Source organism: Microcaecilia unicolor, chromosome 7, assembly GCF_901765095.1.
Source record: "Microcaecilia unicolor chromosome 7, aMicUni1.1, whole genome shotgun sequence".
Classification (NCBI taxonomy): Eukaryota; Metazoa; Chordata; class Amphibia; order Gymnophiona; family Siphonopidae; genus Microcaecilia; species Microcaecilia unicolor.
The window spans coordinates 260,769,721-260,788,479 of record NC_044037.1 but is presented as its reverse complement, the minus strand read 5'-3'; the positions used below and the strand labels follow the sequence as shown (position 1 = coordinate 260,788,479).

Genomic DNA, 18,759 nt, shown 5'->3' with positions numbered 1-18,759 from the left:
GTATTGGCCAGGCAGGCAGCAGGCAAGAGCGTGATCCAGGTACAGGCAATGTCAATAGGCAGGCAGCAGGCAAGAGAGTAATCCAGGTGCAGGCAATGTCAGTAATGAGGGACAAAGTAGAGAAGAAGCAAACAACAGAGCAAAGTAAACACCTACCGAAGTAGAAGCCGAAGCATTGAGGCAGGGAAGGGTTCCACAGAAATAGTGCTGGCATCAAGCATTCACTGGAAACAGCTGAGAAGGAGAGTAAAGGAAGCCGCCAGACATCCAATAGGGAAAGAGCAGAGGAGGCAAGGGAGAGCCCATAGGTTAAGGGCTGAGAGATGGACAACTAGGACACCATTCACGGGGAGCTAATCCCCATGGAGCAAGGAGGCAGGGCAGAGATGCTGTTGAAGGGAACCCCGGCCCTACACCGATGGAGGGAGTGCCATTACCGGCAAGGTGAGGGTCGTGACAATGGGCAGTATTACTGAATACCGGGGATCCAAGTCTAACTTATGAGCCATGATTTATACCAAGTTTCAGTTGGTGTAAATCTTCATGACCAAAGTTTGGTGTGGAAATCGGCTCTAAGCGCTGTTCTATAAATGGTGTGCAACTGGGAGTGCCATTTATAGATTTGTGCTCTGCATGGATTTTTTTCAGAGCTGTTTTTTCTGTGCCATTGACTGAATCTTGTCCAGAATTTTTTAAGGTGCAGTAACAAATGCACATTCTAACTAAACTCAGAACCTAAGAAATTCAACATGAGCAAGGGGTTGTTTTTCATGTGGATAAAGGTGAGCTGGTTGATGTAGTGTATCTGGTTCTTCAGGAAGATTTTGTCAAAGTTCCTCATGAGAGATTCCTCAGAAAATTAAAAAATCATGGGATGGGAGGCAAGAGGAGCGGAGGAGTGGCCTAGTGGTTAGAGCACTGGTCTTGTCATCCAGACGTGGCCAGTTCAATTCCACTGCTGTTCCTTGTGATCCTGGGCAAGTCACTCAACCCTCCATTGCCTCAGGTACAAACTTTGATTGTGAGCCCTCCAGGGACAGGGATATACCCAGTGTACCTGAATGTAACTCACCTTGAGCTACTACTGAAAAAGGTGTGAGCAAAATCCAAATAAATAAATAATCTCCTTCTGTGAATTAGAAATTGGTTATTGGACAGAAAACAAAGGGCAGGGTTAAGTGGCCATTTTTCTGTACAGAGAAGTGTGAATAGTGGAGTGCCACAGGGATCTGTACTGGGACCGGTGCTGTTTAACATATTTATAAATGATCTGGAAAATAGAATAATGAGTGAGGTTCTTAAATTTGCAGATGAGAAAAAAAACTATTCAAAGTTGTCAAAACACATGTGAAAAATTGCAAGAAGACCTTAGGAAACTGGAAGACTGGGTATCCAAATGGCAGATGAAATTTAATGTTGACAAATGCAATGTGATGCACATTGGGAAGAATAATCTGAATCATAGTTACCTGATGCTAGGGTCCTCCTTTGGAGTCAGCACTCAAGAAAAAGATCTAGGTGTTGTTGTAGACAATATACTGAAATCTTCTGCCCAGTGTGTGACAGCAACCAAAAAAGCTAACAGGAATTATTATGAAAAGGACACAAAATAAGACCAAGAATATCACAATGCCTCTATATCACTCCATGGTGTGACCTCACCTTGAGTCTTGCATTCAATTCTAGTCGCCGTATCTCAAAAAAGATATAGCAGAATTAGTAACCAAAATGGGATGGAACTCCTCCCATATGAGGAAATGCTAAAGAGGTTAGGGCTCGGAAAAGAGACAGCTGAGGGGGGGTGGGGGGGTGGATATGATTGGGGTCTATAAAATCCTGAGTACCGTATAACGGGTATAAGTGCATCAATTTTTTACTCTTTCAAAGAGTACAAAGACCAGGAGACACTCAATGAAATTACATGGAAATATGTTTAAAACAAATAGGAGGAAATATTTTTTCACTCAAAGAATAAGTTAAGCTCTGGAACTCATTGCCAGAGGATGTGGTAGTGGCGGTTAGCATATCTAGGTTTTAAAAAGATTTGGACAAGTTCCTGGAGGAAAAGCCCATAATCTGTTACTGAGATGGACCTGGGGGAAGCCACTGCTTGCCCTGGGATTGGTAGCATGGAATGTTGCAACTAATTGGGTTTCTGCTAAGTACTTGTAACCTGGATTGGTCACTATTGGAAGCAGGATACTGGGCTAGATGGACCATTGGTCTGACCAAGTATGGCTATTCTTATGTTCTTAATATTAGCTTGGGTATAGGGTTGCATGCTAAAATTTACCACATGACTATCAGATCCACATCCACTGGTAGAGCTCACTCTCCCTCACCCCAACCAGCAACAGAAGGGAAACCTTCTAGTTCCTGATCTCCCTCTTACCACCTCAGCACAAGTATAGTTGTCCGAGTCTCAATTCCCAAGGCCTCTGACCTTACAGTACCAAGTGGATTTGCAGATCTGCCTCCCCTCCCCTCACTTCTCTCCTAGAGTCATCCTTTAGCCAGGTCCCTTATATCTTCACCCATAAGGAATAATTGTATCTCACATTAGCACCATTGTGGAATACAAACTAACAATTTTCAAAGATAATTACTCCAGTAAATAGACCCAATGGGGGGAGGGAACCTACCCCCTCAAATGCAGCTAAAAGTGTTGCCAGTTTGTTTTTTAGCCATATGAAAGATAACAATGCCTTGATAAACAATAACATAAAATGTGGAAAGTTACTTAAATAAGCCTGTAGATTTTTATAAAGACTCTTATTGTTGGAAAAGAACAAATATACAAATTGCACTACCAATCTGGAAGCCAAGGGAGTCACTTTGGGCCTTGACGGTTATGCTCCTAAAATTACGCTCCTAAAATTTATACTCCTAAATTACGAGCATAATCTTATTTTGCAGCATAAGCATAAACTTTATAGAATAAGACCCCATATACTAATATTTATGTTAGTGTAAACTGCAGTGGGAAATATTGGTTTAAAGAATGAAAATATGCAATTGCTCTTTGCTGTGTTGGGATCAGAAGGGTTTATTCACAAGTAGAAAGCAAGAATTTGCAGATTATACTATAAATTATACTTAGAAGTCTAGTTCTTACCCTACAAGTTCCGAGAAGATGATCATGATGAGACAGGTTGGGGGGGACCAGTCCTATCCAGTCTTCTCGCAATATGTTTCCATAGTGTCTCTATTTAGGTAATAATTATGGGGCCCTTTTACAGAGCGGCAGTAAGCCCAATGCGGGTTTACCACTCACTCTTCCGGGACTACCGCCTGCCCAGTGCAACTGCCGGCGGTAGTCCCGTCCTGAGCATGCACCATTTCCGGGGGGAAAAGAAAACCCCCAGAAATGGCTTATGTCGTGGTAGCCCAGCAGTAATCGGGCAATGCCACATACTGCCTGGTTACCACAGGGTTAGCGCGAGATCACTTATCACCACCTCAGTGGGTGGCGGTAAGGGCTCCCCATCACATGACCATGCAGTAAGAGTTCTCTTACCGAATGGCCATGTTTGCCTGGGGTCTCTTTACCCACTGTGGTAAAAAAGGGCCCTAGCACATGGGAAACATGGCCCTCCACCACTAGCACAGGGCCCTTTTTCCCGCAGCTTGGTAAGAGGACCCCTATCACAGTCGAAACTGAGGCCAAAGTTTCAGCCTGCCTTTCCGACATCGCTGCCTGGATGTCCAACCGGCATCTGAAATTGAACATGGCAAAGACTGAGCTCCTTATCTTTCCACCCAAACCCTCTTCTCCTCTTCCCCCACTTTCCGTCTCTGTTGACAACACCCTCATCCTCCCCGTCTCTTCAGCACGCAATCTCGGAGTCATCTTTGATTCCTCCCTCTCCTTCTCTGCCCATATCCAGCAGACAGCTAAGACCTGTCGCTTCTTCCTCTATAATATTAGCAAAATTCGCCCATTCCTCTCTTAACAGACCACCCGAACCCTCGTCCACTCGCTCGTTACCTCTCGTCTTGACTATTGCAACCTTCTCCTCACTGGCCTCCCGCTTAGCCACCTATCCCCCCTTCAATCTGTCCAAAATTCCGCCGCACGTCTTATCTACCGCGTGAACCGATACTCTCATATCACCCCTCTCCTCAAGTCGCTTCACTGGCTCCCAATCCACTACCGTATACAGTTCAAGCTTCTCCTATTGACCTTCAAGTGCACTCAATCTGCTGCCCCCCATTATCTCTCTACCCTCCTCTCCCCGTATGTTCCCACCCGTAACCTCCGCTCTCAGGACAAATCACTCCTATCTGTACCCTTCTCCACCACCGCTAACTCCAGACTCCGCCCCTTCTGCCTCGCAGCACCTTATGCCTGGAACAGACTTCCTGAGCCCATACGCCATGCGCCCTCCCTGCCCATCTTCAAGTCCTTACTCAAGGCCCATCTCTTCTCCCTTGCTTTTGGCGCCTAACCACCTTCCCCATTCCTGTTACCTACACTGACTACGTAGTCTGTTACCATTAGATTGTAAGCTCTCTTGAGCAGGGACTGTCCCTCCCCGTGTTTAAACTTGTACAGCGCTGCGTAACCCTGGCAGCGCTATAGAAATGCTAAGTAGTAGTAGTAGTAGTATTTTGTGTTAGCATGCTTGCCCATCACAATTCATGTAGAAAAGATGGGCTGTGACTGAACTTCTCCTCTGGAATTTTTCACAAGGAGTTTTTTAGTTACTCTTCATTAGCCCTCTTGTGTTTGAGTGTTATTTGGACACCAGAAGAAATATTATGGCCTTGCTCCCATATGGAGGAGCACCACAAAAGCGGAGGACCATATTCCACTACATCAACAAGAGCCAAAAAAAAGTAGTGTGACCAGCAGGGCTCTTCCATAAAGAAACAGCAGGACAAGGAATATAATGAATAAAACTTTTATTCTTCAGGACCCGACACAGCACCGTGTTTCGGCATAAAGCCTACATCAGGGGTCTGCACATGAAATCACAAGAGTATACACAAATGTAATGGCTGGAAAACAGTCTTAATAAAGATGTGATCTGAGTAAGGGAGGGTCAGTGTGTAAAGCTCAAAGACAGTATATGCCACATCCCTGTTTCAAGTGTTTATCTCATTTACATTCTCATCTAGCTCTTTCAGAATAGCATTTGTAATTAGATAGAGGTTTTGTTGTTATTAGCTTCATTTAATATAAAATAATTTGCTATATTTTTAATTATGTATTATTCAGAATTAGAGCTAAGTTCAGGAATCAATGGCTTTCGACTTTCAAACCCTTCAATTTTGCTGGTTTCTGCATTGCATGCCAGTTTAGAGGTAAGTTGTTTCACATAATTTAATCATATACTGTATTTTACATCAGTGCCTTTACAGTGGAAGAGTAACTATAGCAAAGCAGTATCTGTTTAAACCCATTTATATTATACTAGGAAATTATAACAAGCATTAAAGGTTTCTTTTTTTCTTTTTGTCACAGAAGGAGGCGCAATGTTTACTGAAGTGAGCTCTTAAAGGCATGTGGGGCCCTTGTACTAAGCCGTGCCATAAAGTGGCCTGCAGCAGTGCGAGCCCATCTTTTGGGTGTGCACTGGACCATTTTTTACCGCGTCCTGGAAAATGGACATGCGGCACAATGAAAACCAGCAGGCGTCCATTTTTGGCCTGAGATCTTACCACCACCCATTGACTTAGCGATGAGGTCTCATGCGCTACCCAGGTGGTAAGCATGCAGCGCATGCCCACTGCTGTTTACCACCTGGTAAGCGCCCCATGGTAGAAAATAGAAAATATTTTCTACCACATTTTCAGTATACGCCAAATTCAGAATTACCGCCCGAGGCACGTGGTAGCTGGGCAGTAATGCCAATTTGGTGCATGCTTTATGTGCATAGGCCCTTATATGCCTTTGTAAAGGAGCCCCTGTATGCAATAGTAGAAGTGGCATTTTCGAAAGAAACGTCCAAGTTGCGATTTGGACATCTTTGTAAAATGGGGGAAACCATATTTTTGAAAAAAGATGGACGTCCAAAAATACTGTCAGTGACGTCCAAATCCAAGGACGTCCTGAAATTTGGGCGTCCCTAGATTTGGACATGCCATTACACCAACCGGGCACCCAAGGGGGCACAGCAGTGGATTTCATAAAATGCTCCCAGGTACATAGCTCCCTTACCTTGTGTGCTGAGCCCCCCAAGACCCACTACCCATAACTGTACACCACTACCATAGCCCTTACGGGTGAAGGGGGGCACCTAGATGTGGGTACTGTGGGTTTGTGGTGGGTTTTGGAGAGCTTGCTGTTTCCTCCACAAATGTAACATGTAGGGGGGTATGGGCCTGGGTCCACCTGTCTGAAGTGCACTGCAGTACCCACTAAAACTGCTCCAGGGACCTTCATGAGCTGTCATGGACCTGAGTATGATATCTGAGGCTGGCATAGAGGCTGGCACAAAATATTTTTAAAGATGTTTTTTGAGGGTGGGAGGGGGTTAGTGACCACTGGGGGAGTAATGGGAGGTCATCCCCGATTCCCTCCGGTGGGCATCTGATCATTTCAGGCACCTTTTTGTGCCTTATTCGTAAAAAAAAAACTTGTCCGGGTGAAAATGTCCTTGCTTTTTTCAATTATGGGTCAAAGCCGTCCAAGTGTTAGGCACGCCCAAGGCCCGCCTTCGCGACGCTTCTGACATGCCTCCTTGAACTTTGGACGTCCTTGCGATGGACTGCAGGTGGAGACGTCCAAAATCGGGTTTCGATATACCGATTTGGACGTCTCTGGGAGATGGACGTCCATCTTCCGATTTATGTCGAAAGATGGGCGTCCTTCTCTTTCGAAAATGAGCCTGCTAGTAAGATTCTCCAAAGGTTTCTTCTTCCTTATAACATTGTGAAACATTTAGAGGGGCATAATCAAAAGGGGCGCCCATGTTTTCCTAAGGACGTCTTCGCAGGATGTCCTGGCGAAGGGGCGGGGAAACCCGTATTATCAAAACAAGGTGGGCGTCCATCTTTCGTTTCGATAATACGATCAGGGACTCCCAAATCTTGACATTTAGGTTATCCCTAGAGATGGTCGTCCTTAGACTTGGTCGTTTCTGATTTTCGGCGATAATGGAAACTAAGGACGCCCATCTCAGTAACGACCAAATGCAAGCCCTTTGGTCATGGGAGGAGCCAGCATTCGTAGTGCACTGCTCCCCCTGACATGCCAGGACACCAACCGAGCACCCTAGGGGGCACGTCAGTGGACTTCATAAATTGCTCCCAGGTACATAGCTCCCTTACCTTGTGTGCTGAGCCCCCCAAAACCCACTACCCACCACTGTACACCACTACCATAGCCCTTGCAGGTGAAGGGAGGCACCTAGATGTGGGTACAGTGGGTTTGTGGTGGGTTTTGGAGGGAGGGCTCACATTTACCACCACAGGTGTAACAGATGGGGGGGGGATGGGACTGGGTCCGCCTGCCTGAAGTGCACTGTACCCACTAAAACTGCTCCAGGGACCTTCATACTGCTGTCATGGAGCTGGGTATGATATTTGAGGCTGGCATAGAGGCTAGCAAAAAATATTTTTTAATTTTTTTTGAGGGTGGGAGGGGGTTAGTGACCACTGGGGGAGTAAGGGGAGGTCATCCTCGATTCCCTCCGGTGGTCATCTGGTCAGTTTGGGCACCTTTTCGTGGCTTAGTCATAAGAAAAAAAAGGACCAAGTAAAGTCGTCCAAGTGCTCATCAGGGATGCCCTTTTTTTTTCCATTATGGGTCGAGGACTCCCATATGTTAGGCATGCCCAAGACCCACCTTCGCTATGCTTCCAACACGCCCCCGGGAACTTTGGTCATCCCCGCGACGGAAAGCAGTTGGGGAGCCCAAAATTGGCTTTCAATTACGCCGATTTGGGCGACCCTAGGAGAAGGACGCCCATCTCCTGATTTGTGCCGAAAAATGGGTGTCCTCTTTCGAAAATAAGCCTGTTAGGGGCCTGTTTACTAAAGTGTGTTAAGTATTTAACATGCAGATCTGTGCATGGTAACACATTGCATGACCATGGCACTTACTGTGTGCTACTGCTTTCCATGGCAGGGAGTGGAAAAAGAGTGGAGAATGGGAGGATTAGGGGTGAGAACTTTAGGGGTTGGTGTACTTTAAGTTACCTTTGCTTTCCCCATTGCAAACAGAAGCCCTTTTACAAAGATGTGTTAATAGTTACTGAGGGATTCTATATATGGCGACTAAAGTCACGTGCGCAAATCAGTGTGCATTGCCGATTGTGCATCCAACTGAATTGATGAGTGAGCCAAAGCATAAATAATTGGCTGCTGACAAACGGTTATTGGTGTTAATTGGCCTCAATTAAGATTTAAACTCGGATTGTATTCCGAAAGGCTCCTTGTGTAAATCCTATAGTGCCTGCATTCAAGGGGGTGTGGTCAGGAGCATTTTGCGGGCGTTTCAGGGGTATTCCCAGAATTTACATACATTGCTACAGAATAAACCCCATCGGCGCTTAATTTATACACCAGCATTTACACCTGCCATTTATGTGCTTAGCGCTATTCTATAAAGGGCGCTGATCCTTTATAGAATTGTGATTGGTGCTTAAATTATTCAGCGCCATTTATAGAATCTAGTCCTTAATGCATAAATTTAGTGTTCACTGTTACCAAGGTAGCACGATAGCACGCACGAATTCATGTGTTAAGTTCCTGCTGTGGTATGGGGGTGAGAATTGCCTGGGCAGGCTATGTGTGTGAAGAAAGGGTGTGGGATGTACATTGCAGTTAGCACACAGTACTTAGCATGCATGATTTTAAAGTTAATTACATAATTTTGCAAATATAGAAAACCTTTGTTTATTCAATTACTTCATTGTGGAAAGACAAGAGGAGATGTCAAGTGTATCTGTGCTAATTGCAAACAGTTTTAACATGTGATAAAGAACATTTCAGTGTAGTAACTGCAGATGACATGCTGGGCATGCCCCCAACAATTACTGCTGGGCCTTACAACACATTAATTTTTTAATGTTAAAGTGTGGTAAGTACAAAAACTTACTGTATTTTACTAAACGGGCCCCACGGATGCACAGTAAGTGCATCTGTATTATCTGCATACCATTACCATGTCCTGATGCTTTTAAAGAAATTGATTCCCATCATTGAGCATCATTAACTTCCCCCTATTCCAAGTAAGCATTCTTAACCTCTCTATCCACTTGATCATTATGCTTAACCTTGCCAAACACCTGGTAGGCATACTTACCCATTGCCTACCTCCTGTTCTCCCTCACAACACCTACCTGTTGGGATAGTTAGGAGCAGAAGTGATCCTTAGACACTCCTATGTCATCAGCATGGGCTCAAAATGGTGGCTATGACCCCTAGTGGTAGTCTCGCAGTACTACCACGAGGATCAAGCCACCAAATAAGGAGTACTCATCTGTATTTGGAAGCTTGACTCCCTAGTCATAGTACCATGCGACTACTGCTAGGGGTTAGAGCCTCCCTCCAGAACCCTGGGACTGTGGAAACATCAGGAGTGTGTGGTGGGTAGGGCTTCTGATCAGTTGGTGGGTTGGAGGAGGTTAAGGATGCTTATTAGGGGAATCAGTTTTTTTAAGCACTAGGTAGTTGTAACTGCATGCAGAATTACAATGCATTTACAATGTAGCAAGGGGGCAATTCTATAACTGGGCACCTGGTAGGAGCCTACTCTACTAAGAAAAGTAGTCAGCTTTCCTTTAGAGAATATGTGTACAGCTGTAAAAATATGCACCTAGAAGTTAGGCACAAGCATTTAAACCAGCTATAGTTCTGGCGTATGTGTGTGCATCTAAGTGCAGAGATTTGCATATAAAATAGGGGCCCTTTTACTAAAGTGCTATAGAATCTTGGCTTAATACCTTGTAGCCCAGGATTTTAATGCACGCTGAGCCCAGATCTTAGGTGGTACCTTTGGGGGGCATTTCATCTATTTTTTCTTCTTGCAGGTTGTGCATTCATGTTACCTGCTAAGATTTTGTGTTCATTTCCCACCGATGCCACACCCCTTAAGAGAACATTATTGAAAAATTCAACAATGCACAGGTTAATGTGCGGAAACAGGGAAACTACTGCAAAACCCTTTAACAAGTTTGTGCTCTAGCCTGTTTGCCTGTGGCAACTGCGCATTAAGGGGCCTTTTTACTAAGCTGCGGTAAAAAGGGCCCTGTGCCCTATTTTTGCTATGCACTGAGGCCCTTTCTACCGCCACAGGTAAAAGACCGTAAAAAGACATGGACATGTGATAAGATTGCTCTTACCGTGTGGCCATGTGGGGGAAGCTCTTACTGTCACCACTGAGGTAGCAGAAATGCCATGTGCTGGGGGTGGAGCTACCCCCGGCACCCGCATCGGGTCGGTGGTAGCTCCAGATTAGCGCGTGCAGTAAGCCCATGGTGGCTTATCACCACTTAGTAAAATGTCCCCTAAGTGCTTAACACCTTTTAGTAAAAGGGCCTCATAGTATTCTTTAAGTTACACACACAACTGTGAATCCTATCCATGCCCTGCTTACCTTTAAAATATGCACATTGCAGAATAGTACCTAGGTGTAAGTCTGGTATTATGATTTAACAGTGCAGAGTGATGCACTTGTGGTGAAGGCGGTTAGCTTGGCAGAGTTTAAAAAGGGGTTGGACGGTTTCCTATAGGACAAGTCCATAGACCGCTACTAAATGGACTTGGGAAAAATCCACAATTTCGGGAATAACTTGTATAAAATGTTTGTACGTTTGGGTAGCTTGCCAGGTGCCGTTGACCTGGATTGGCCGCTGTTGGGGACAGGATGCTGGGCTCGATGGACCTTTGGTCTTTTCCCAGTATGGCATTACTTATGTACTTATATGCCATTAATCTAATGTTTTTTGTGTGTAATTGACATGTAACTGTTTGCATGTACTTTCTCCTGCACATCCGTCCTATAGGTTTGTTTAGCACATGTAAATAGTTTATGCACATGCTGAAAGCATGCACTAATGCATTAAGCGGTCTTTTTACTAAGCTGTATCAAATAGTGGCCTTAGCGCGCCTTTCCACAAGTTTTTCCTGCGTGCTATGACCATTTTTGCTACAGCCATAAAAAGGCCAATTTTTTTTTTATAAATGACCATGTGCTAATGTTGCCATTAGAGCATGGTCATTAAAAAAAAAAAAATACAGCATAAGCACTTTCTGCCACCCATTTTGTAGGCAGTAATGACTCACGTGGTAATCCTGCACTAATCAGCACCCCTGACTTGCTCTCACATAAAATAACTAAAAAAAGGTTTGTAGCACATGGATTAGCACATGCTAAATTAAAACGTTTTGCAGGACATTTTAAGCTGTGTTATGCATGTGTTAGCACCTAATGCAGCTTAGAAAAAGTGCTCCTAACTTGGCCATATTTTTGAGCTTATAGCGTTCCTGAATATTATAAAGCCAGGACTCAAACTCTTATTTGATATGTTTCTACTGTGAAATGAATGGTTACGATGCAGAGTTATTACATATAATTTTATGTATTGATGGTTGTACCTTAGATCAAGCGCTTGTATGAAGTTCAGCAAATGGGAAAACAAAAGCACTTCCCTATATACCAGTTCAGTCACAGTATTAAAAGCTGGCAGCCTTACAAGCATATAACCCAGATTTCAAAAGAGATGTTCTACACAAAGGTCTCATTCTGAAAAGTCATTTGTATTAATATATAGATAATAAAATTATCTCATATTTTTAACTTTATTTTGCCATTGAGAGACTATAAGCTTGCTTTTGTGAAACAGAGCATCCCTGTTTTAGCTAGTTTGGGCCTGTGTCATTAAACCCACTGCGGGGAGCCTTAGACGATGAGCACTGATAACTGCCTGGAGACTCTTCTTTTTATATGTACTTTTAGCCTTTTGGCACTAGAACTTAGGATTTCCGAATCCTAATTGTTAGTACAGGAGCATGGGGGATATTGAAATAACTATAAACATCATCAAATCCCAGCTCCCATAACCACCGAGATAATGCATCCAATTTGTAAACAGGAATGAAAAGTTCCAAATATGTAAATACATTTTGGATACCATGCATATCCATTTACATTATTACTAGTGGTGTGTGTGTGTGTGTGTGTGTGTGTGTGTGTGTGTGTGTGTGTGTGTGTGAGAGAGAGAGAGAGAGAAAGAAATACAATAAAATATATGATGCATCCTATTTATAAACAGGAAGGAAATGTTTCAAATATGGAAATACAGTTTAGATATCATACTTAACCATTTACAGTATTACCAGGTATGTGTGTGTGTGTATAGCTAATAACTTTTAGCTCTCTCTCTCTCTACACACACACACACACACACACACACATACATCCCTGTACATTCATGCAGCACATTTCAGTCATCAAAACTACTGATCTCCCATGAACGATAAATATACCACAAACCTCAGTGGTGTCGCTCACTGATTCATGTCTTAATTCAACAAGAATTACGCCCTCACCTCCTCATCGGTATATGGTAATGATTTTCTAATATCAAATTTTAAATATTTAAAATGATTTAAATCATTTTTCTTTTATGATTTATATCAAAATTCTTTCATCTTTAATCCACTCTTGTAATTCTAATAGCAGGTAAAAGGCTGGCCATTTTGGGGGGAAAAGAAATGGCCATGTGGTAAGTGAACCATTTGCCACCCGGCTATTTCAGGGGACAGCACTCACCACACACATCGAGGTGGCAGTAAGAGCTCCTGCGCTAACCTGGTGGTAACCGCGATGAATGATTACCATTGGGTAAGCACTGGTGCTACAAAAACAGAAAATATTTTTGTAGCGCTAGAAATTACGCATGCTGGCGGTGGTAACTACTGCTGGGTTCTTGCGGTAGCCTGGCTGTAGTTCTGGATTGGCGCATGGTAAGTGTATTGCCGCATGCCAACCCTTTAATAAAAGGGCTCCTTAGTTAGCCAGCACATAAAAAAGTGTTGTGGTACGATGGTTTAGCCAGACAAAGACAAAAAATTTGCCTTTATGCTGAATATTTATACCATTCAGTTTTCCCTCCAATTTGAGGTATTCTTCTATTATTTATTTTATTTTATTTATTTATTTATTTGTCTCTATTTATACCCGCTTAAACCTAAGCAGTTTACAATTTTTTTTTAAAATAGTCATTGACATGTACAGCACACAACAAGATTTCACAGTACCACTCTAAAATACTCCTCAAACTTATCCAACTGCTTCATAGCACCAGGGACAGCAAATTATTATTACTTCACTGGTAAGGAGGGCCCTCTTAATTCTGGAAAATACTGGGTGATATAAAAAAATTAATCTCCTATACTTGATAGAGTCACTGGGGGGTGTCTACAGCTGAAAAACAGCTGTCATATTATATTATGAAAATATTCCATCCTTTGTAAACTACGTAAACTAATTTGTCAATATATAATGAAATATAAGTTTAATAAAAATAAAAAAAAAATCACAGACACATGTTCCCTCCTATTGTGCAATCTCATATTCTTTTGAAGGAATTTGTATGCTGTCTGGGTGTTCTGTTAGACAACTCTGTCTTTCTCTACATATATCTCAGCTCTGGCAAACAAAACCCTGTGCACCTTAAGCACAATTGGATCACTTAGACCTATTTTGGATTCTAAAGCCCTCAAGACTCTTCACGCTCTTGTTCATAACCAACTTGACTATTGCAATTCTTTCGTAGCTAGTGTGCTACTTTTAAGTCTAAAGGTATAGCAGAATTAGATAAGGTTCTAAGAAGGTACTTATGTATGTGCTAAGAGCGACCAAAATGATAAAGGGAATGAAACTTCTCTCATATGAGGAAAGGGTAAAGAGGTTAGGGCTCTTCAGCTTGGAAAAGAGACAGATGAGGGGAGATATGATTGAGGTCTACAAAACCCTGAGTGGTGTAGAATGAGTAGAAGTGATTCAATTTTTTTACTCGTTCCAAAAGTACAAATACTAGGGGACACTCAAGGAAGTTACATGGAAATACTTTAAAAAAACTAATAATAGGAAATATTTTTTAATTCAATGAATAGTTAAGCTCTGGAGCTCTTTGCCGGAGGATGTGGTAACAGCATTTAGCATATCTGTGTTTAAAAAGGTTTGGACAATTTCCTGGAGGAAAAGTCCATAGTCTGCTGTTGAGACAGACATGGGGAAGCTACTATTTGCCCTGGGATTGGTAACATGAAATGCTGGGTTTCTGTCAGGTATTTGTGACTGACTTGGCCACTATTGGAAGCAGGATACTGGGCTAGATGGACCATTGGTCTGACCCAGTATGACTATTCTCATGTTCTTATTAAAAAACACAGCTGAAAACTCGTATAAATTATATACAATGGAAAGTGCTCTAATCAAATACCTCCACTGATAATGTCTTCAACAGTTTACACCTGTTGAATAAAATTTAAAATTCTGATCCTTCTATATCATACATTCTACACTGGAGTATCTTTATATTTACGTTACTTAGTTATTCCTTATTGTCCACTAGGACACTTGACATCGTTTCCAACAAACTTATTGGCCATTTCCTCTCTGTAAAGACTAACGGGTCCTTTTATTAATCTGCAATAAGCACTAGTGCATGCTTACCACAGCTTAAAATGGCTTACCATAGAACATGCTCAGGCATCCTGTGGTGATTTTTCGATCTGCATGTGCAAACCACGTGCTAAAAAATATTTTATTTAATTTTTTTATGTAGAGAGTCATGTCTAGGGCAGAGAGCGGGCATTAATCATTTAGCACATCTATATTTCCGTTTGCTAACTTATTAGTGCAGGATTAGTGCGGAGCCCTTACCACAACCTCAGTGAGTGGCGGTAAGTTCGCATTCTGAAACGGCCAAGCGGCAAGTGCAAATTTACCACACGGACATTTCATTTTTTCCCAATTTTCACCTGCTACAGCAAAAGGGACCCTGGCACACAGCAAAAGCAGCTGCTGCCACTAGCACAGAATCCATTTTAACCCAGCTTAATAAAAGAGCCCATAGTGCACTTACATGTGAAACCAGAAATTAAAGGCATCTTTGACGCACTTAAGTGACATACAACTCTAGGTGCTAGCTTATAGAATTGCTTCCTTAGTATCCACTCTTTGCAAATAGTGTGCACTGTTAATGACATTGCTCCTAAAATGAAAAACTTTAATGGCCCTGTTTACTATGCCGAGCAGTAGATGCGCTAACTTTTTAACGTGCGCTAAAAATTAGAGCATGCTAATGTTAGAGACACCCATTATATTCCTATGGGTGTCTCTAGCGTTAGCACGTGCTAAAATATTTGCGGGCCTACAGCACAGCTTAGTAAACAAGGCCCTAAAAAAACAAAACAATATGAAAAATCCTGAAAACAGCAAAGGGAAACTAACCAAAACAAAAGAATGTTGGCCTGCACACTCATAACTACTAGTAATGCATATTGGGGGTCTTTTATGTAGGCGCGCTGGCGTTTTTAGCACGCGTTAAAAACAGGAGCATGCTAAACGCTAAAGACGCCCATAGAAATACATAGGCATCTTTAGTGTTTAGCGTGCGCCTTTTTAACGCACGCTAAAAATGCCAGTGCGCCTACTTAAAAGACCCCCATTATTAGTAAATAGCTCCCATGCTGTAAAATACAACCTGTCATAAAATTAATCACATTTACAGCATTAGCGCACACTAATATAGAAGCAAACATTCTTTGTTTCAGTAACATTTAAACAATTGATATATGATTTTAAACAAAAATCTTATTTATAAAGTCTGTCAATTTATGCAGTTTTCAATATTATGGTGCTAATTAAGTGCAATATATAGCTTTTCTCATGTCAGCAAGTGTTTACATTTAAGCAATTTAATGTTGACATTTCCAAAAATTTGCTTTTATGGGGAAAATTGTGTTTTCTGTGTGAAGTTCAAGACAGGTGCTAATAAATTATATTATAGTTCTAGGAGTACAGTTTTATGTCTAGCCACAGTCATAGCATTGTTTTAAATGAATATAAATACATATATATATTTCCATCTGCAGAAGAGGGGCCCTATGCTGCTGATGGGCAGGAGTCTTCTATTCCCCCCTAAACTTAGGCATAATTAGAAGAAAAAAGGTAAGAAGGAAGTATTCAAGAGAAGAAAAAGGCAGGAGAGATTTATTCAGCATCTTATGGAGAAGCCATCTTGTCCCCTCCCTCATTTCATATCGTTTTGCAGCCAATATTACAAAAAAACCTGAAATTTTATTTCTTCCATTGCAATAATTAGAATTATTTATCGATAGAGGACCAAATTCTATAAATAGCGCTGAAAAATTGGCACTTAAAAAAAGTGCTAAGAGCTATTCTGTAAACAGTGCTGAAAGTTAGGTGCCATTTATAGAATACACTTAGCACTAGGATTTGCGCCTAACTTTAGACGCGAGGATTTACACCAGCTAAAAGTACAAACATATAATCATGCAATCAGAATAATAAATAATCATAAGTAATAGCAACACTTACTTTTAGTACTGTTAGTTGGCAGTTTTATCATTAGTGCACATGGAGGTCCTTTTACTAAGGTGCGCTGAAAAATGACCTGCAGTAGTGTAGGCGCGTATTTTGGACGTGCGCAGAATAATTTTTCAGCTCACCTGTAAAAATGCCTTTTTTTTTCATTTTGACCGAAAATGGACGTGCGTCAAAATGAAAATTGGCGTGCATTCATTTGGGGTCTGAGACCTTACTGCCACCCATTGACTTAGCGGTAAGGTCTCAGGCGTTAAACGGATGGTAATGGTCTGAATGCTTAGAATGCCCTTTACCGCCCGGTAGCGGCATATGACAGAAAATAAAAATTATTTTCTGGAGCGCATAGGGGACGTGCTTAAAAAAATGAAATTAGCGCCTGGGCCATGCGGTAGCCAGGCGGTAATCCCAAATTGACGCGTGTTGGGCACGTGTAGGTGCCTACACAGCTTAGTAAAAGGATCCCATGATGTATTTCTGGATCCCACACACTTTTAATGTTTGTATCTTGTATTGAAATTTTATAGTTATGTTGTCTATTTATTATTATTAGCATTTGTATAGCGCTACCAGACGCACACAACGCTGAACACCTGACACAGAGAGACAGTCCCTGCTCAATAGAGCTTACAATCTAAAAATACAGACAGACAAGACAATTAAGGGTGAGGGAAGTACTGGGTGTGAAGGAACAAGGGGAGGGCAATTGAGTAGTGGCTAGGAGCCAAAAGCAGTGGTGAAAAGGTGGGTTTTCAGCATAGATTTGAAAACAGGTAGAGATGGAGCTAGACGTACAGGCTCAGGAAGTCTATTTATGATCTATATTTTTAAATTATTGTTTTAGTATTGTATCCCTTGAAGCAGTCCATGATTGAGCAAAATATGGGCCACGTTGGGTGATTGTTTTAATAAAGAGATTTTGTTTTGGAGCAGTACGTCTAGGATCTGTTTTCTTTTGCATCACTTCTGGTGCAGATCTGAAGAACCTCTCTGTTGTTTGCTGAACATTAGCACATGGCCATTAATATAAAAAATAGAAAAAAGCCATTTTTGCGGATGTACTAAAAAATGGCCTTAGCACGAGGGGAAAACCTGCGCAAGGGCATGCTATAGCCATTTTTTTACTGCAGCTTAGTAGAAGGTCCCCTTAGGACAGAAAAATTGCTGGATAGTTATCCGGATAGTCCACTGATCACCAGAGCTATATTGCTGTTATCCATATAGCTCTGGTGATCAGTGGACTATCCGGATAATCAGCACTACATGCAGATAGTGAGAGGTGCTGAATAACCATGAATATATTTAAATGTCGTGGACGGCATTTGAATGAAATGAGTTAAAAAAAAAAGGAGAACCAAAGAGTCCATATGAAGATCACTTCTATTGAAGCACAGAGTTCATCTGACGGAAAACTCACAATTGAAACACTGTGGTTGATAAATAAATAGAAGTGATCCTCATATATATTCTGGACTCTATGGTTCTCTTTTTTTAACCTCACTTCATTTCCATTGGTTGCTACCTCTGAGGATTTTGTTCTCCTTTATTGTTTTCCTGGCATTTAAATGAAACACTGACTGTGGACTTTAAATATTGACCCCTTTGTTTCAAGTCTTGAAGCTTTGTTCCAGTTGATATTTTTATTTAAAAATTTAAGAGATTTTTTTTTCTGTTCTTAACTTCCACAGATCTTTAGTGAAGCCACTGTGAAAGCACTAAGAAAAAAATCTGTACTGCTTACTGGTTATATGGAGTATTTGCTCAAGCATTACTTCTCAGAGGATAAAACAAATCCAGAGAATCCCTTTGTAAAAATAATCACACCCTCTTGTGTTGAAGAAAGGGGATGCCAGCTGTCCCTCACTTTCTCTCTTCCAATCAAAACTGTATTTGAAGAACTCCAGAAGCAAGGAGTAGTAGTAAGTGGTTTTGCTTATCTTTTCTGTTTGAAAATGATCTTCATTAACATTAATTTGGAGGCCAATAGACATGGTGTGAAAAGGCTAATGGGTCAGTTTATTGATGTACTGCATTACAGACTGATGGCCTAGTGGCCAGCCCTGGATCATCTTGAACCATTGTCTTGAACATCATGCCACCTGTGAAAATTCAGTCTCAGTCCCTGGGAACAGTCCACACTATTTCACAAGAGCAGTACCTATTAAGGAGTTAATTTTATAAGTGTACAGAGCATGTAGGACAGAGGAGCTTTGTATGGCCCTCCATCTTGA

The 18,759-nt window shown here is 41.9% G+C and overlaps 1 protein-coding gene across 3 annotated transcripts in view; it reads left to right on the top strand.

Annotated features, from left to right (window-relative positions):
* Positions 1 to 18,759, top strand: part of KYNU (kynureninase) — a 260,595-nt gene that overhangs the window by 226,853 nt on the left and 14,983 nt on the right. For 2 of the 3 annotated variants that reach the window (XM_030209735.1, XM_030209737.1), the window contains exons 12-13: positions 5,222 to 5,307; positions 18,217 to 18,447. In XM_030209735.1, the coding sequence (XP_030065595.1) occupies positions 5,222 to 5,307; positions 18,217 to 18,447 (317 nt within the window). The remainder of the gene's footprint in view (positions 1 to 5,221; positions 5,308 to 18,216; positions 18,448 to 18,759) is intronic. The other variant, XM_030209738.1, reaches the window with a different exon arrangement.